General features: G+C 42.3%; 1 protein-coding gene and 1 pseudogene across 1 annotated transcript; one reads left to right on the plus strand and one right to left on the minus strand.

Moving 5' to 3' along the window:
• Window positions 1-15,533: 15,533 nt before the first annotated feature.
• Window positions 15,534-16,190, minus strand: smim8 (small integral membrane protein 8). The gene is made up of 2 exons (XM_064990636.1): window positions 15,923-16,190; window positions 15,534-15,808 (listed from the first exon to the last, which is right to left on the minus strand). The coding sequence occupies exons 1-2, from the start codon at window positions 16,040-16,042 to the stop codon at window positions 15,650-15,652; spliced, it is 279 nt and encodes a 92-aa protein (XP_064846708.1). The 5' UTR covers window positions 16,043-16,190; the 3' UTR covers window positions 15,534-15,649.
• A 1,668-nt stretch (window positions 16,191-17,858) lies between these two features.
• On the plus strand, window positions 17,859-19,096 carry LOC135557332 (gap junction beta-7 protein-like; annotated as a pseudogene).
• The last annotated feature ends 61 nt before the right edge of the window (window positions 19,097-19,157 follow it).

Raw genomic sequence — 19,157 nt, forward strand, 5'->3', positions numbered from 1 at the left:
AACGCCTGCCTCTCCTTGCACGTACTTCGGGAGCCCGTCGATTGAGGGGGCTTTTCATCAAGGCTCTCGTTCTCAGCTTGTCTGAGCTTGTGGATCTTGAGGTTCTACTCCACGATGAGCTTATCTAGAACGCGCAGTCCTTTAAGCTCTTTCAGGAACTGTATTCTGTTGGTTTGAGGGGGCCTCAACCCCGTCGGCCCGTTCTTCATTGGCCTTCCATTGTGGCTCATGCTGCATTCTGATGCCTCAGTTTCACTGGCTGCCTCTGATGACCGGCATTCACTATGGTTGTCAGTGTCGGCAGAGTCAAGACTGTCATCAAGACCCAGAACACGCGCCGCTCTTACATCACTGGAGGACATCTGGAAACCAGAACAATAACATTTTTATTGATTTAACAATAACAGTGGAGATAACCAGCTGATGACGTATCTATTATGATTTAAAGGCCACTAAACAAGATAAACAATTGTCTTGCGTTAAGTTAAATCCCTGTTCAATCTTGTAAAAACAATACTTTCTTACCAATGTGCAGGGAGTCGAAAATAGTACAAATGGTTGTTTGTTGACCAGTGCATTTTGTAATTGGAGGAAAAAGCCACAATCTAATTTATGGAATCTAATTTGTAATGTATGGGCAATGGTCTACTTTGTAGTTCACCAGCTTAAGTGGTCCCATGATCCAAGTCTGACATACAGGAACACATTTACAGTGCCTTCAGTAAGTAGTCACACCCCTTGACCTTTTCCACATATTTTATTGTGTTATAAAGTGGGATTAAAATGGATTTAATTGTAAATTTGTCAATTATCTACACAAAATACTCTAAGGTAAAAAAAGAAGAAGATATATATATTTTTTTACAAATGTTAGAATTTAACAATAAAACACTAATACATACTATATGACAAAAAGTATGTGGACACCTGCTCGTCGAACATCTCATTCCGAAATTGTTGCTCCGATACTTTTCCTCTTCACAATAACAGCACTTACATTTGACCGGGGCAGCTTTGCAGGGCAGAAATTTGACAAACTGACTTGTGACTCCAGTGTACATTTGTGTTTTTGTTTTAAGTTATTGTCCTGCTGAGGGGTGAATTCATCTCCCAGTATCTGGTTGAAAGCAGACAACCAGGTTTTCCTCTAGAATTTCGCCTGTGCTTAGAGCCATTGTTAATTTTGAGCCTGAAAAACTCCTTAACGATTACAAGCATACCAATAGCCTGATGCAGCCACCACTATGCTTGAATTTTTTTTGTGTTACTCCGTAATATCTTGTATTGGCTTTGCCACAAACATAACACGTTGTATTCAGGACAAAAATTGTAATTTATTTTCTGCAGTTTAACTTTAGTGACTTGTTACAAACAGGATTGCGTGTTTTGGAATATTTTTTATTCTGTACAGGCTTCCTTTTCGCACTGTCAATTAGGTTAGTATTGTGGAGTAACTACAATGTTGTTGATTCGTCCTCAGTTCTCCTATCACAGCCATTAAAGTAACCGTTTTAAAGTCACCATTGACTTCATAGGGAAATCCCTGAGCGGTTTCCTTCCTCACCAGCAACTGCGTTAGGACGGACGCCTGTACCTTTGTAGTGACTACACCATCCAAAGTGTAATTAATTAAACTTCACCATGCTCAAAAGGATATTCAATGTCTGCTTGTTTTTTTAAATTTAATGTATTGATTATTCAAAAAATTATACACCCATTTACCAAAAGGTGCCCTTGTTTGCGAGGCATTGGAAAACCTCCCTGGTCTTTGTGGTTTAAATGCACGGCTTGACTGAGGGACCTTACATGTAGTTGTATGTGTGGGGTACAGAGATGAGGTAGTCATTCAGAAATCATGTTAAACATTATTATTGCACAGAGTAAGTTCATGCAACTTATGTGACTTGTTAAGCAAATGTTTTTTTCCTGAACTTATTCAGGCTTGCCATAACAAAGGGGTTGAATACTTAACTCGTGGCATTTCATTTTGAATTATTTGTAAACATTTAAAAAAACATAATTCCACTTTGACATTACGGGGTATTGTGTGTAGGCCAATGACAAACATGTAATCCATTTTAAATTCAGGCTGTAACACCATTTTTGGGGGAAAAAGTCAAGGGGTGTGAATAATTTCTGAAGGCACTGTATATCATCACGACCTACCAAACCTGTCTGCTCCTCGCTGCCCCATGACGCCCACACTTTGCTTGAGCTCCCAGTATTCAGAAGAACATTCCACATCTGCTCCTGTGCCATCACATTCTCTTCCACCTGTACAAAAAGTGTTTACAAATGCAAGGTATTGGCCTAAGCCAATGTGATTTAAGTCACTATTACCAATCTTGGTAATGTGCAAATCTAATGCTCCGAACTATTTACTGCTTTGGCATGAAAACAATCCATTGAACATTTGAGTCAACCTGCCTCCAGTATTTCCGCCACCTCCCTGAGACCCCACTGTTCCTTTAGGTCCCAGTCAATTTACGAGACTTCAGTCATATTGTCACGTTCTGACCTTAGTTCCTTTGTTATGTCTTTGTTTTAGTATGGTCAGGGCGTGAGTTGTCTATGTTCGTTTTCTATAATTTGGGATTTCTGTGTTCGGCCTAGTATGGTTCTCAATCAGAGTCAGCTGTCAATCGTTGTCCCTGATTGAGAATCATACTTAGCCTGGTTTCACTTTTGAGTTGTGGGTGTTAATTTTCCGTGTTAGTGTCTGTGCCACACGGGACTGTTTCGGTTATTCACGTTTATTGTTTTGTTCCAGTGTTCTGTTGTGTTTGATTAAACATTATGGACACTTACCACGCTACGCATTGGTCCTCCGATCCTTCTCACTACTCCTCCTCAGAAGAGGAGGATGAGATCCATTACACATGGAGCTTGTAATCCTACAAACACAAACAATATAAGTGCTAGGCACAATTAGCGGCTATGTGGACCATGTCATGAGACAAGAGCATAAATGTGTCATTACCTTTCACAGGTGTCCCGTTTGGGGTTATGGAAGTCATACGTATCCCAGGGAAGAGTGGGAATGCTCTCTGCAGTGTAGTTGGGTACGTCTCCTGCATCGGTGATGGTGCTGGAGAGGGAATTACAAGTGGGGCTCAGTTCTGACTCCTCAAAGCTGTCCTGTGCCTATAGGATACTGTCACTGGGCTGTGCCCCTCTGCTCTGAGGACTGGTGTGTACCACCGTCTGTGTGGGCTGGTCTCGAGACCGATTGGATAATTGGTCGGTGTGGTGGGAGCACTCTGAGGGGTTTGGGCTCTTGATGTCTTGTTGATGTGGTGAAGGGTTCTGGGTGATGGTGACCATGTAAGAGTTCTCCAGGTCATCCACAGGCAGACTGAGCCAGGGGTTCTGGGGCAGGGTAGCCGACTGCTTCAGTTTGATTTCAAAATCTAGCGAGTCCACCGTTATTTTAGGGATAATCTGAATGTTGGCCATGGAGGTATTGCCCACAGAGCCAAAGTCAAACTCCTCCCTACAGTCCTCCCGAGTCAGACACGCTAGAGATGTTCTCCTCGTGGATCTGGGGCTGCCTTGTGGCTGGTACCTTGGACAGCACTTCCCATCCCTCCCTCTCTCCCTGCCCCAGTCTCCACATGGCTGCTTCCTGCTCCATCAACACCAGAGGAGGAGGAGCTGAGAGAGAGAGTATTCCCCACATTCCCCAGACAGAGCCCCAGAGACACTGGAGGGGGACGTACCTAGAAGGACTTGGTGTTTGAGGTTAGAGAGGGAGCCACGGCTGTGAAGGTTGTCAGTCTGATCTGGAACCAGAGGTTTTTTGGAGACTACATAATGCCCCGCCTGGACTGTTAATGGCCTCGGGGCCTCCGCCCACACCCAGGTTAGTGGGTGGCCCAGGCCCTTTCCTGTGGCGGGCTCTCAGAAACTCATACTGCCACTGCAGTGCCGACTGGAAGTTGTTGATAGGTACTGCCCCTGGAGAAGTCAGGAGTTTTCGCAGGGTCATGCACCTGGAGAGAAGGTGGCAGGGCCAACTTGGCTGTGAACAAGTATTCAATAGAAATACTGCCATACAAGTTGCCAAATCAAATAGCAAATAGAAGTTAACTAGTTAATATCCTCCTAAAGCATTTAAACATGATTATGCAACAGAAGTTTTCCAACACACAAGCTAGAGTTTCTCACCTTTGTGACAGCTGTTTGCCCTTCTGCTAGAGCTGGGCGTCAGGGATGACGTTAGATTAAATAGACCACATTATGCATCATGCATGTCACGAGGAAATAAATATGAAACGTAAATGTAATTTCAATAATCTTCCTAATAATCTTCAATAATTGTTGTCAATTTCAATTACCACTTCAGTATTATATAGAGACATTTCTAAGTTAGCATATACACTCAGAAATCATAAAAAGGTCAGTCCAACAGAATACCTACTTTGTTGTAGTAGTGGTCGAAGTCGGCGACTGCTCTGAGGGTCTGATGAGGGCGCTCTACAGCAGAGTGGAAGTCCTCCTTCAGTCTGTCCGGATCCTGCACCCACTCTTCCCTGGTCTGGGCATCACCAGGAAGCAGAGTGTCAGCTAACGTGTGGATCACATCCTCAGCACCGCGGCCTAGAGCCTGGCAGCAGGGAGAGAAGACATGTAAACACAACACCGCTGTTGTTCAGGATCCATACAGCAACTTTAATACTTCAATGCACCCATCTTAGGAGGAAAAAATCAGAGTAGCCTATATTTACCATGGCAGGTGTATAGATGGATGCCTCAAATTCAGATGTTAACGTCTCAGCCTTCCTCATCTTTACGTACGTCTGGAGCTTCTCTTTTTGATAACTGAACAGATTAAAAGCTATCTGCAAGTGGAGGTAAATGAAACAAAAATAAACAAAAAACGCACGAAGGGTCATTTTCATTGGGCACCAAATGGAAGAAAAACGCACTTAAAACAGCGAGGGACTACCTGGATATTTTGCACAAATATTTTCTGTTGCGTGTCCTAATGAACACAACCCTGGAGTAATTGTTATGTATTATAACCCACCTGCTGTGCCTCATCACACAGCTGGTAGACCTGCACCTGGAGGTGGGCCTTAGAAAAGGCCTGTTGCCACAGCAACACTATTCTTTCAGCAGCCTCAGTTATCCTTTCAACAAAGACAAGAGACCTTAAACCTGTGGAAAACACTTGTTGTAGAAGACTACGATGCTGAACCTTGAAATAGAACAGCATTATGTATCTGTTGACAGCATTGCATAGAAAGTTAGAAATGTGTGTAAAATGCGTAATTCGTCTCCTCAACAATACATTTAAACTCACACCATACTCCTCCCTCTAAATGATTGGTCAAAATGTACTGGTTAAGCACTCGACCTGGGCCTGGTTTTCCAAAAGCTACATTGAACAACAAAAAATCTACAGAACATGTAAAGTGTTGGTCCCATGTACATTTGTTTACATCCCTGTTAGTGAGCATTTCTCCTTTCCCAAGATAATCCATCCACCCGACAGGTGTGGCATAGCAAGAAGCTGATTAAACAGCATGATCATTACACAGGTGAAACTTGTGCTGGGGGCAATAAAAGGCCGCAGATGTCTCAACTTTTGAGGGAGTGTGCAATTTGCATGTTGACTGCAGGAATGTCCACCAGAGCTGATGCCTGAGAACACAAGCCAACTACGTCGTCGTTTTAGAGAATTTGGCAGTACGTCCAACCGGACTGATGTGTATGGCGTTGTATGGGCGAAACGCTGTCAAAGCTGTGAACAGTGTGCCCCATGGTGGCGGTGGGGTTATGGCATGGACAGGCTTAAGCTACGGACAACAAACACAATTGCATTTTATCGATGGCAATTTGAGTGCACAGAGATACCGTGACGAGATCCTGTGGCCCATTGTTTTCTTTGAAGATATCTGTGACCAACATACGCATATCTGTATTCCCAGTCATGTGAAATCCATAGATTAGGGCCTAATTCATTAATTAAAATGAATTTCCTTATACGAACTGTAACTAAGTAAAATCTTTAAAATTGTTGCATGTCAAGTTCACATTTTCTCAAAACCAGCGTTACCAATGTTGCTCTTGAAAATGCTTGTTATTTAACGACTGCTTCAGACCAGTTGTGGAACAGTGAAGCACGTCGCTTGATGCTTTCTTTGGCCTTCCACGTCACTTTATACACAGAAGATATCCGCTAAACGCAAAATCAAAATGTTCATCCGTCTTTGTGACCGCTGAACCAAATTTGACTGACTACAAATAAACTTGCCCATTTTTTTGCCTAACATGGCAAAGGATATAAAGACGCTGCAAATTAAACAAGAGGACTGTATTAAAAGATAAACGGTATAGGCTACAGACCTACAGTACCAGTCAAAAGTTGACACACCTACTCATTCAAGAGTTTCTGTATTTTTGCTATTTTCTACTTTCAAAAATAACACATATGGAATCATGTAGTATCCAAAAAAGTGTTAGAAAATATATTTTGATTGGTTTATTTGAGATTCATCAAAGTTGCCCACCCTTTGCCTTGACAGCTTTGCACACTCTTGGCATTCTCTCAACCAGCTTCATGAGGTAGTCATTTGGAATGCATTTCAATGAACAGGTGCGATTTGATAAAAGTTAATTTACGGAATTTCTTTCCTTCTTAATGCATTCGAGCCAATCAGTTGCTTTGTGACCAGGTAGGGGTGGTATACAGAAGATAGCCCTATTTGGGCTCCCGAGTGGCGCAGCGGTCCAAGCCACTGCATCTCAGTGCAAGAGGCGTCACTACAGTCCCTGGTTCGAGGAGTCCCATAGGGCAGCGCACAATTGGCCCAGCGTCGTCCGGGGTAGGCTGTCATTTAAAATAATAATTTGTTCTTAACTGATTAAATAAAAGGTTCTTAACTAATTAAATAAAAGGTTAAATAAAAATACAAAAATTGGGTAACACACACCTCAACAACAACTGTTCAGAGGAGACTGCAGCAATTCGAAGGCCTGATTCACGCAATGAAGCTGGTTGAGAGAATGCCAAGATTGTGCAAAGCTGTCATTAGGGCAAAAGGGGGCTACTTTTAAGAATCTAAAATATATTTTGATTTGTTTGACACTATGCTGGTTACTACATGATTCTGTGTGATTTCATAGTTTTGATGTCTTCACTATTACTCTACAATGGGGAAGGATAGCAAAACAATCCTGCAGCATTGATGGTCCCCAAAAACACATAGGCCTCCATTTTTAAATGGAAGAAGTTTGGAACCACCGACACTCTTCCTAGAGCTGGCCGCCCGGCCAAACTGAGCAATCGGTGAAGGACCATGATCAAGGAGGTGACCAAGAACCCGATAGTCACTGACAGAGTTCTAGAGTTCCTCTGTGGAGATGGGAGAACCTTCCAGAAGGATAACCATTTCTGCAGCACTCCACCAATCAGGCCTATATGGTAGAGTGGCCAGACAGAAGCCACTCCTCAGTAAAAGGCACATGACAGCCCGCTGGAGTTTGCCAAAATGCACCTAAAAACCACGAGAAACAAGTTTATCTGGTCTGATGAAACCAACCAACTCTTTCGCCTGAATGCCAAGAGTCACGTCTGGAGGAAACCTGGCACCATCCCTACGGTGAAGCATGGTGGGTATGTCATACTGTGGGTATGCTATTCAGCAGCAGGGAGACTAGTCAGGATCGAGGGAAAGATAAACAGAACAAAGTACAAAGAGAACCTTGATGAAAACCTGCTAGAGCGGTCAGGACCTCAGACTGGGGCAAAGGTTCACCTGCCAACAGGACAACAACACTAAGCACACAGCCAAGACAACGCAGGAGTGGCTTTAGGACAAGTCTCTGAATGTCCTTGGGTGGCCAAGCCAGAGCCCGGACTTGAACCCAACATTTCTGAAGAGACCTGAAAATAGCTTTGCAGCAACGCTCCCCACCCAACCTGACTGCGCTTGAGGATCTGCAGAGAAGCGCGGGAGAAACTACACAAATACAGGCGTGCCAAGCTTGTAATGTCATACCCAAGAAGACTCGAGGCTGTAATTGCTGCCAAAGCTGCTTCAACAAAGTACTGATTAAAGGGTCTGAATACTTATGTAAATGTAATATCTATATATTTCTCTATATATATATATATCTATATTTTTTTTGTAAAAAAAATAAATCTAAAACCAGTTTTTGCTTTGTCATTATGGGGTATTGTGTGTAGATTGATGAGGGGAAAAAACAATTTAATCCATTTTAGAATAAGGCTGTAACGTAATAAAATGTGGAAAAAGTCAAGTGTCTGAATACTTTCCGAATGCACTGTAGGTGATAATACAGTGCCTTGCGAAAGTATTCGGCCCCCTTGAACTTTGCGACCTTTTGCCACATTTCAGGCTTCAAACATAAAGATATATAAAACTGTATTTTTTTGTGAAGAATCAACAACAAGTGGGACACAATCATGAAGTGGAATGACATTTATTGGATATTTCAAACTTTTTTAACTCATCAAAAACTGAAAAATTGGGCGCGCAAAATTATTCAGCCCCCTTAAGTTAATACTTTGTAGCGCCACCTTTTGCTGCGATTACAGCTGTATGTCGCTTGGGGTATGTCTCTATCAGTTTTGCACATCGAGAGACTGAATTTTTTTCCCATTCCTCCTTGCAAAACAGCTCGAGCTCAGTGAGGTTGGATGGAGAGCATTTGTGAACAGCAGTTTTCAGTTCTTTCCACAGATTCTCGATTGGATTCAGGTCTGGACTTTGACTTGGCTATTCTAACACCTGGATATGTTTATTTTTGAACCATTCCATTGTAGATTTTGCTTTATGTTTTGGATCACTGTCTTGTTGGAAGACAAATCTCCGTCCCAGTCTCAGGTCTTTTGCAGACTCCATCAGGTTTTCTTCCAGAATGGTCCTGTATTTGGCTCCATCCATCTTCCCATCAATTTTAACCATCTTACCTGTCCCTGCTGAAGAAAAGCAGGCCCAAACCATGATGCTGCCACCCCCATGTTTGACAGTGGGGATGGTGTGTTCAGGGTTATGGGCTGTGTTGCTTTTACGCCAAACATAACGTTTTGCATTGTTGCCAAAAAGTTCAATTTTGGTTTCATCTGACCAGAGCACCTTCTTCCACATGTTTGGTGTGTCTCCCAGGTGGCTTGTGGCAAACTTTAAACTACACCTTTTATGGATATCTTTAAGAAATGGCTTTCTTCTTGCCACTCTTCCATAAAGGCCAGATTTGTGCAATATACGACTGATTGTTGTCCTATGGACAGAGTCTCCCACCTCAGCTGTAGATCTCTGCAGTTCATCCAGAGTGATCATGGGCCTCTTGGCTGCATCTCTGATCAGTCTTCTCCTTGCATGAGCTGAAAGTTTAGAGGGACGGCCAGGTCTTGGTAGATTTGCAGTGGTCTGATACTCCTTCCATTTCAATATTATCGCTTGCACAGTGCTCCTTGGGATGTTTAAAGCTTGGGAAATCTTTTTGTATCCAAATCCAGCTTTAAACTTCTTCACAACAGTATCTTGGACCTGCCTGGTGTGTTCCTTGTTCTTCATGATGCTCTCTGCGCTTTTAACGGACCTCTGAGACTATCACAGTGCAGGTGCATTTATACGGAGACTTGATTACACACAGGTGGATTGTATTTATCATTAGTCATTTAGGTCAACATTGGATCATTCAGAGATCCTCACTGAACTTCTGGAGAGAGTTTGCTGCACTGAAAGTAAAGGGTCTGAATAATTTTGCTCGCCCAATTTTTCAGTTTTTGATTTGTTAAAAAAGTTTGAAATATCCAATAAATGTCGTTCCACTTCATGATTGTGTCCCACTTGTTGTTGATTCTTCACAAAAAAATACAGTTTTATATATCTTTATGTTTGAAGCCTGAAATGTGGCAAAAGGTCGCAAAGTTCAAGGGGGCCGAATACTTTCGCAAAGCACTGTATCTCTAGGATCTGTCAGTATTGTGGAATCATTTGAACGTTAAGGAGAGATTGGAAAGGGAGAAAACTGACAATTTATTTCGATCTGACCAGTATCAACATGCCTCGACGCACTTAGCAAACGTTCTCTCTGCGTGGCGTTTTAGGAAACGCATTCAACATTTTTTGTTGGAAAGCTGCATCGTTAATAAAAACAAAAAAACACTCGTAAGCCTTAGTTCCATCACTATCGGGAAACCGGGCCCTGCTATACAGTACCGTACCTGCTGTAGTTCTGCAGCATATTGAAAGCTGTGTGGGTGTAGAGGGCCGTCCCAGCCATTGTCTGATAGCACGAGTCATTCTCCGGGTAGCACAGCTTCTCCACCACAGTGCCTTAGCAGCTCTTCCAAGCCCAGCTCCCTACATCACAAAAACAGCCATTCCAACAACTTTATAAAACACACAGGCACTCGGTCAATACAGGGGCAGAGAACTTAGATTCATGGAACTACACAGGTAGATCATTCACCAGGCGTTGCAACTTGAGAGGCAGGTAACTTAAGCCCTTAAAAAGCGCCATTACAGTAGGAAGTATGAGGATTCTGTGTTATGCACTATAGCCCGTTACCATATATGTGATTGAATATTATCTGCTGTTAGCTTGTGTGGATGTATGTATGTGTTATGCAACATAGCTGACTTGAAACATTGTTAACAGTTTCAGGGCCATGGGCCTTTCTCATGATGGAAAAATACAGAATAACATGAAGACAGGACCTGTGCAATGAGTTGGGGGGCACATTCAGAAGATAGTGTTGCGAGAACAGATAACAGGAGCCAGGTGCGAGATAACGGTATTGAGCATGAACGCATAGATACTCTACACAGCAACAGTTACATCTCTCAACTGGAGCGCCCGGGGGCGGGACCAGCTAGGCACCAACAATCAACGATAGGCTGGGTGAGTCTAAACCACGCCCGGTCTTTACTCTGACAGGCCGGCTCAGAAGCAGGAACTATTTCTGTCAGAGTATATTTATAATATCTTTGTCAAGAACAAGTCAGTTCTCTGTTTTGCCCTGCGAGGTGGGACAGAGAACCCGTATATACGAAAATTGCATTTGCAAATACATAGCATACAATCGGTGACTCATTGTCATATTTATCCTGATACCAGATTCAAATTGACACAACCCTGACAGAAGTGAGCAGCGCTATAGGTGCAGATCAACTCAGCTTACACCTGTACTACCCAAAGTAGGCCCTTGTCATGTCCAACTGAAAGAGAGCAGTGGTGAAAATGGAGACCCTCACCTCGGCAGCAGTTGGAACTTGGCTTCGCTGCTGTAACAGAAGTCACTCAGTTCGGTGAAGGCAGAGGGCTGTCTGGAAAGTGTCTGCAGGGTGGAAATACACCACGAGAGCCTCTGGACCACTGAGAAAAACTCTTGGACAAAGGCATCAATCTCCTGCATATACAACAGTCCAAGAAGAGACGTTAGAGGGAAAAATCAGAGGTGGATTATAAAGTAGGGGGAAAAAAAATGTTTGTCAGTCCTGTTGCATCAGAAAAGCATTATTCATATACTTGTCCAAGTTGTACAACCACAAACCAATTACGCAAAATACAACCCAAATATACAACCATAACCTGCTAAAAATATACAGATTGTTTTGCCAAGAATGTGCAATACAGCGTCCCAAAACAGACTACCCTCAAAGTACTAATGAATACTGTCAACATGGATGAATGCCCAGTCGAACGAGTGAATATGACCAAATGGTGAGAGGGGGCTGCCTTTCACTTGGTAATGAGGTCAACTGATTGCAGTCTTGAATTCTGCAAGCTTCACCAAGGTAACAAACAATGGCTCTGGGGCTGCATCACTGAAACACATGAATGGATTAATGAATGAAAGATCTCCATACAGGATGACAGTTGAATCACTGGCCTTTTCTCAATTGGATTTGCTCAACTCCTGTCTCCTCTCCTCAGTCCTCTCTCAGCTCCTTTTGAAAAAGGTAAATCGAGAAGAGGAAACGTGGACGAAAATGCGCTTGTGCGAGTGAAGGAGTCTCATTTCATACGTCAGTAAATTCCATTTACGGGGTGAATCCCAAAATAAGTGTAATGTGATAGATGTGCAAGACATTTTAAACAATTTGCTACTTATCGTTCTAAATGTGTACATACTTTTCTCCTTAGAAAAAACAAAAGAAGATTGAAAGGGGGTGTGGCAGACTTCAAAACTATTCCACAAGAACCCACATGACGATACTGAAAGGTGGCTAGAGGGGAGGACTCGTCCGTTCACCTACTAACGAATTGGCATCTCTTCGACCACTCGGTTTCACAGAGAGAGGACAGAGAGAGGGTAGAGGGCAGACTTTTTCCCCAAATGAGAAAAGGACACTGACTGCATACTCCTCTCTCCAGATAGATTCAGTTAATCTACCATGGAACACCTACCATCACAGAACGTTTCTATAGTTAGAAACTGAACATTAGCATTCATGCAGCATTATTTTGTTAATTTAATCTCAGAAATTAAGCTACTTGATTGTGCCCATATTGGACATTTTAATGTATAGGTTTCACATAGTCATGGTCATGAGGTGTATGTGGACACCTGCTCGAAAAGATCATTCTAAAATCATGGGCATTAATATGGAATTGGTCCTCCCTTTGCTGCTATAACAGCCTCCACGCTTCTGAAAAGGCTTTCCACTAGATGTTGGAACATTGCTGCAGGGACTTGCTTCCATTCAGCCACAAGAGTATTAGTGAGATCAGGCACGGCTGTTGGGCGATTAGGCCTGGCTCGCAGTTGGCGTTCCGATTCATCCCAAAGGTGTTATGATGGGATTGAGGTCAGGGCTCTGTGCAGGCCAGTCAAGTTCTTCCACACCGATCTCGACAAACCATTTCTGTATGGACCTCGCCTTTCCGCACAGGGGCATTGTCATGCTGTAAAATGAAAGGGCCTTCCCTAAACTGTTGCCACAAAGTTGGAAGCACAGAATCATCTAGAATGACTTGTATGCTGTAGCGTTAAGATTTCCCTTCTGGAACTAAGGGGCCTAGCTCAAACCATGAAAAACAGCACTAGACCATTATTCCTCCTCTACCAAACAATTGGCACTACGTATTGGGGCAGGTAGCGTTTTTCTGGCATCTGCCACAATCAGATTAGTCTGTCTGTCAGACTGCCAGATGGTGAAGCGTGAGTCATCACTCCAGAGAACATGTTTCCACTGCTTCAGAGTTCAGTGACGGCAAGCTTTACTCCACTCCAGCAGACGCTTGGCAATGGAAACCCTTTTCATGAAGCTCAAGACAAACAGTCCTTGTGCCGACGTTGCTTGCAGAGGCAGTTTGGAATGCGGTAGTGAGTGTTGCAACAGAGGACAGACGATTTTTACGCGCTTCAGCACTCGGCGGTCCAGTTCTGAGAGCTTGTGTGGCCAAACCACTTCCCGGCTGAGCAGTTATTGCTCCTAGACGTTTCCACTTCACAATGACAGCACTTACATTTGATCGGGGAAGCTCTAGCAGGGTAGAAATTTGACGAACTGACTTGGAAAGGTAGCATCCTATGACGGTGCCACGATGACGGTCACTGAGCTCTTCAGTAAGGCCATTCTACAGCCAATGTTTGTCTGTGGAGATTGCATTGCTGTGTGCTCGATTTTATTCACCTGTCAGTAACAGGTGTGGCTGATATAGCCAAATCCCCTGATTTGAAGGGGTGTCCACATACACCATATATACAAAAGTATTCAATAAATATGTCTGTCAATGTTAACGCTTTACATTACTGTTTATGCTTTCATGGAGGAATTCAATTGTGAGGATGACCAGACTATTTTATCAAGAGCAAAAGCTAGTGGGTTTTCTACCCAAAGTTGCAAAGAAAACGTGTTCCATTTAATAAAGTACAAGCAACCATCAAATTTGATTAAAGGGTGTGGCAGTAGGAGGAGCAGTGGCATATACTGGGCAAAACCTGTGTTTGTCACATATACATGGTTACATGGTTAGCAGATGTTAATGCGAGTGTAGCAAAATGCTTGTGCTTATGGTTCCGACAGTGCAATAATATCTAACAAGTAATCTAACAGTTCCCCAACTACTACCAAACACACACAAATCTAAAAAGGGTGAATGAGAATGTGTACATAAAAATATATGGATGAGCGATGGCCCGAGCGGCATAGGCAAGGTGCAATAGATGGTATAAAATACAGTATATATATAGTTGAAGTTTACATACACCTTAGCCAAATACATTTAAACTTAGTTTCACAATTCCTGACATTTAATCCAAGTAAAAAGTCTCAGTTTTTCACAATTCCTGATATTTAATCCTCTTTTGGCCCATTCCTCCTGACAGAGCTGTTGTAACTGAGTCAGGTTTGTAGGCCTCCTTGCTCGCACACGCTTTTTCAGTTCTGCCCACAAATTTTCTATAGGATTGAGGTCAGGGCTTTGTGATGGCCACTCCATTACCTTGACTTTGTTGTCCGTAAGCCATTTTTACACAACTTTGGAAGTGTGGGAGTCATTGTCCATTTGGAAGACCCATTTGCGACCAAGCTTTAACTTCCTGACTGATGTCTTGAGATGTTGCTTCAATATATCCACATAATTTTACTCCCTCATGATGCCATCTATTTTGTGAAGTGCACCAGTTCCTCCTGCAGCAAAGCACCCCCCCACAACATGATGCTGCCACCCCCGTGCTTCACAGCTGGGATGGTGTTCTTTGGCTTGCAAGCCTCCCCCTTTTTCCACCAAACACAACAATGGTCATTATGGCCAAACAGTTCTATTTTGTGTTTCATCAGACATTTCTCCAAAAAGTACGATCTTTATCCCCATGTGCAGTTGCAAACCGTAGTTTTTACCTTACACCACGCCTCTTCGGTAGCAGCTTTAATACACTTCTCCTTCTCATTTTGAAACTCGGTCATGTAATACTGGTGTATGTTTTCTCTTTTATATACAATTCAATGTGATAGTCACTTAAACATCTGTTACAGACTGCTATCATTGAGAAGTAGTATCATTGGAATGAATCTAATAAAGTTTGGACATACCAATGAGGTTTGAGTGAGTACTCAACTGCTTCAGCTTTATCAGTGTTGCCAAACAAAGTTGTGAGTACGGCTTGTGGGCTCTCGCTCTCTTGCAGTTCGTCTTTCACCTCTAGACACAGGAAGGATTCTGTGAAGCTTCTATTCCCACGTTGGGAATTTCCCTTGCTCTTTGACTCTGTACCATTTGAGCTTGTACACTGGACCTCACCTCACAAAGTACATAATTATTGAAGTATTATCTCCCAACCCATAGGGTGGGATATCTTGCTCTATTTAAAACTAGCTACTGTTTAAAGTACTTAAAATGCTGCTTTGTAGAAGATTTTATTTTATAAGAATGTGTGACTTCAAATGTATGTATCTGAAAAAGGAAAAACTCATTGTGATGCATCCTATTGTGTCCTCTTTCTTGATGTGGAATCATCTATAGGCTTTTTATGGGCTTACCTTATTGTATTTATTCTCGAAAGTAAATTGTTGTTTCAATAGTTGAATAACTGAATCCAACAGCTATTGCCTCATTTTAACAATATTTAATAACCATAATAATTTTATACACAGATCCAGTGCTTTCTGCCCATGCCATTTCCCTACAATAATGTTCAGGATATATTGCATATCTGATGGGATCAGTCCCATTTCGAGGTTTTCCTCCTCATGTTCTTCTCCCCATCACTGTCAATAGCTTCATACAGCTGCTGGTCGTTATCTTTGGTGGCGTGAAGGTAGCCCAGGTAGCCCACACACAAGCTGATAGTTACAAGTCCAAAGGCCATCACAGGCTTGTTCTGTAAAATAAATAAACCACAAATGTAATGACATGTGAACAACAGACGACACTGATAACAAACTCCTATGTACCTAATCAAATTTTAGCCGAGGAGTTCGTCAGTAGGCCTTACTGGTCTAATGAAGAGCTCGGGGTTAACAGCTCGGAAAAGTGTGGTGGTCTTCGCTCCCCTCAGGCCAGGAATCCTGAAATTCCCTTCTTTCGGGGCATCCTTATCGTTTCCAGATGCCATTGCAAAAGTATGTTGAGTCTTTACTTATGCAACCCTATTGTATGAAAGAGTGCAAAGCGTTTGAGGAAACGTTATTGATGATGGAAAACATTCCCGAGCAATCAAAAGCGCATGCACAAAACGTCCATTTGTTTTGAAAGTCACAACAGTCAACGAATGCAACAAGAAATGTCTGTATGATACAATTATACAGCGCCACCGCGTGGATGGAGTACACTGCTACGGCACAGGCTGGTTTCGACAGTATGGAACAGCCTTTGGTTCGGCATTTAGCGTTACAGTGGCCTATACCAAAGCATAAACAATTGTACTTTATTTCCCTGTATTCAGAAAAAAGTGTAATAGCTATTTAGCCTTACACGTGGAGAAACGTGAAGACCCATTATTAACAGTCAAGTCATAGGACACCTGGAATGACAATAAAAAAAAATAATGACCAGTGGCCACACAGAAGTCAGCACTTGAAAGGGACATTCAAATAACAATTTAACTTGGATACAATTCTGTAGGACTTTTTTATTCTTTCAGCAACACAATTTGAACTCATTGACTGATATTTCCTACCACTGATGTTCAGTCCATGTGTGTTTAATGTGACCATGGTTATACTCTCTGTCCCAAAACAAACTGTTGGGTTGACGACAGATGAATGCAGATGAATGGGTTGACTCATGAATGGTAGCTACAGGCTATAAATCTAACGGCATATTGAAAATAGACCGTGTTCAATTTTGGATTATTTTTTTGTTTACCTTTGTCACATTGCTCAACATACCTTCAGCAACAGTCTTTAATGTTAAACCTACAATCTAATAAAGATAATGATAGGCCATATACGCTAATAGAAAAATGCACATTTAATTAACTATGCTAAGGATTTTTATAGTGCCGCTCTTCCGCAATAGAATATCCAAATAACAAGCCCTCTGCGTACCAAATAGGTGCGGCCTCTTTGACAGGTGTGTTTAACGTGGAAATCGACTGCAGTAGCAAGCGTCAGAAAATTGGCGCCTGAAACAAACAGAAAAAAACTGCAATAGCCGGTTTCTAATCTGTGAGTTCATTGTTTTATTTTCTTTCAATATTGTATTTGTCTGAACATAATAGTGATCCTAAAATGGCTAAACCTATCTAATCTATGCTACTGGAAAATGCACACTATCACAGATCAAGTTGAGTGCTTGAAATAAATCAATGGCATTTTTTTCACTGGAGAGTAATAGAAAATATAAGCTTTCGGTTTTTGTAAAAGGGTAACTAATTTATACATGATGCTACTGTACGTTAACTCAGGAAATACAGAGCCAGTAGAAGTTCTCATTGTAAAAAAGTGCAACACGCCTATTAAAGAGGAACATATTTCTTCCTACACAGATATTATCAACTTGATATTTGCCCTTTCCATAATTTTTTTTGGGTTACACTTTACATAACATTGTCATTATTACACTGTAATGTGCAAGTAGCCTAGTGTTAACAAGTATATATAATACTTGTTTCTATTTACAGTGGAGAGAATGGTGAATTTAGAAATGTAGCCACAGAGCAACAAAAAAACTACAGTAGAACTATGTCCTATGTATGATTATAATCGATTTCTATTGTTAGATGATGACTTCATAACAGGCAGAATTTAGTATTGGCCTTGTATCTACAGGGTTTTGTCCCAAATGGCAGCTTATTCCCGAGTACATAGTGCACTACCTTTGAACAGCCTGGTCAAAAGTAGTGCACTATGTAGGGAATGTGGTTCCATTTGGGATGTAAACTGCTTTCTACAGTTTCGCGATCCTCCAAAGGCTCGCGTAATTAGAGAATGTCAAACTGGGGGTTTCTGGAAAACATCCTGAGTGGGGTGAACAAATACTCCACAGTCATCGGGTGCATCTGGCTCTCCATCGTCTTCATCTTCCGCATCCTTGTGTACGTGGCGGCTGCTGAGCATGTCTGGAAGGACGAGAACAAGGACTTTGTACGCAAAATCCAGCAGCCTGGCAGTGAGAACGTGTGCTTCGACCATTTCTTCCCCATCTCAGCATGTGGGCCCTCCAGCTCATCATGGTGTCCACTCGCTCCCTGTTGGTGGCTCTACATGTGGCCTACCGTGAGAACAGGGAGAGGGAGGAGGCATGGGAAGAAGCTCTATGAGGTCAAAGGCAGGACTAAACCGAGGCCTGCTCTAAACCTATATCATCAGCCTCGTCTTCAAGACTACCTTCGAGGTGGGCTCCCTCCTGGCCTTCTACTTCCTCTACAGTGGCTTTGACGCTCCCAGACTGCTTCGCTGCAGCCTGGACTCTTGCCCAAACACCGTCGACTGCTACACCGCCAAAGCCACTGAGGTCTTCCTTTACATCATGAACATCCATATTGTGCATTGTGCTGAATGTCTCAGAGATGTGTACATTCCATCAAAACAGTGCTGGAAGTATTTCAGCAAGCACTACATCCCTATTGAAGAAAGGGCTCGTCGGCATTGTCGCCATCAGCAACAGTACCTCAGCCCACACTTAAAAGATATGATAGGCTCACAAGATCCAGCAACAAAGGACAACCAAACCCATCCCCTCTTGAAAGACCCACTAAGCAGAAATTGCAACTCCATTTCCTGGTTGCTAAAACTCTTAATAGTTTGCCTAATTTCAGTTTGTGACAAAACAAGCAAGTATAGTGTAGAGAATCACTGTACCATCTAAACCACTATCTTTTACATAACCAAAGATATTGTATTTTCAGCTGGTGCACAAAACCAAAAGTAAAATATCATAGAAATAGCACTTGACATTTAGAAGTTACATACTGCAGCTTTTTAAATTACATTCTAATTTATTAAGTGTGATCAGGAATTCATTGAACTTTAATGATTTCAGAAACTGAAGTTATTCACCTTTAACATATACGGTTACTTATAGTATTAGGGTTGTATTGAAGGCATTAATGTCTCAACTTTGTGTGATACATGGAACTAGTATAATTTATTTGCTAATCACCTTCGGTATCATGTTTATGCTGAAATCTAAAATTAAACTTTTATGCTTCCACTTTCAGTGCTGATGGACTCCATTCATACATCGACCATGCCTTTTTCCTTACTGACATTCCAGCATTCATTTTG

Source organism: Oncorhynchus masou, chromosome 16, assembly GCF_036934945.1.
Source record: "Oncorhynchus masou masou isolate Uvic2021 chromosome 16, UVic_Omas_1.1, whole genome shotgun sequence".
In the NCBI taxonomy this organism is placed as follows: Eukaryota; Metazoa; Chordata; class Actinopteri; order Salmoniformes; family Salmonidae; genus Oncorhynchus; species Oncorhynchus masou.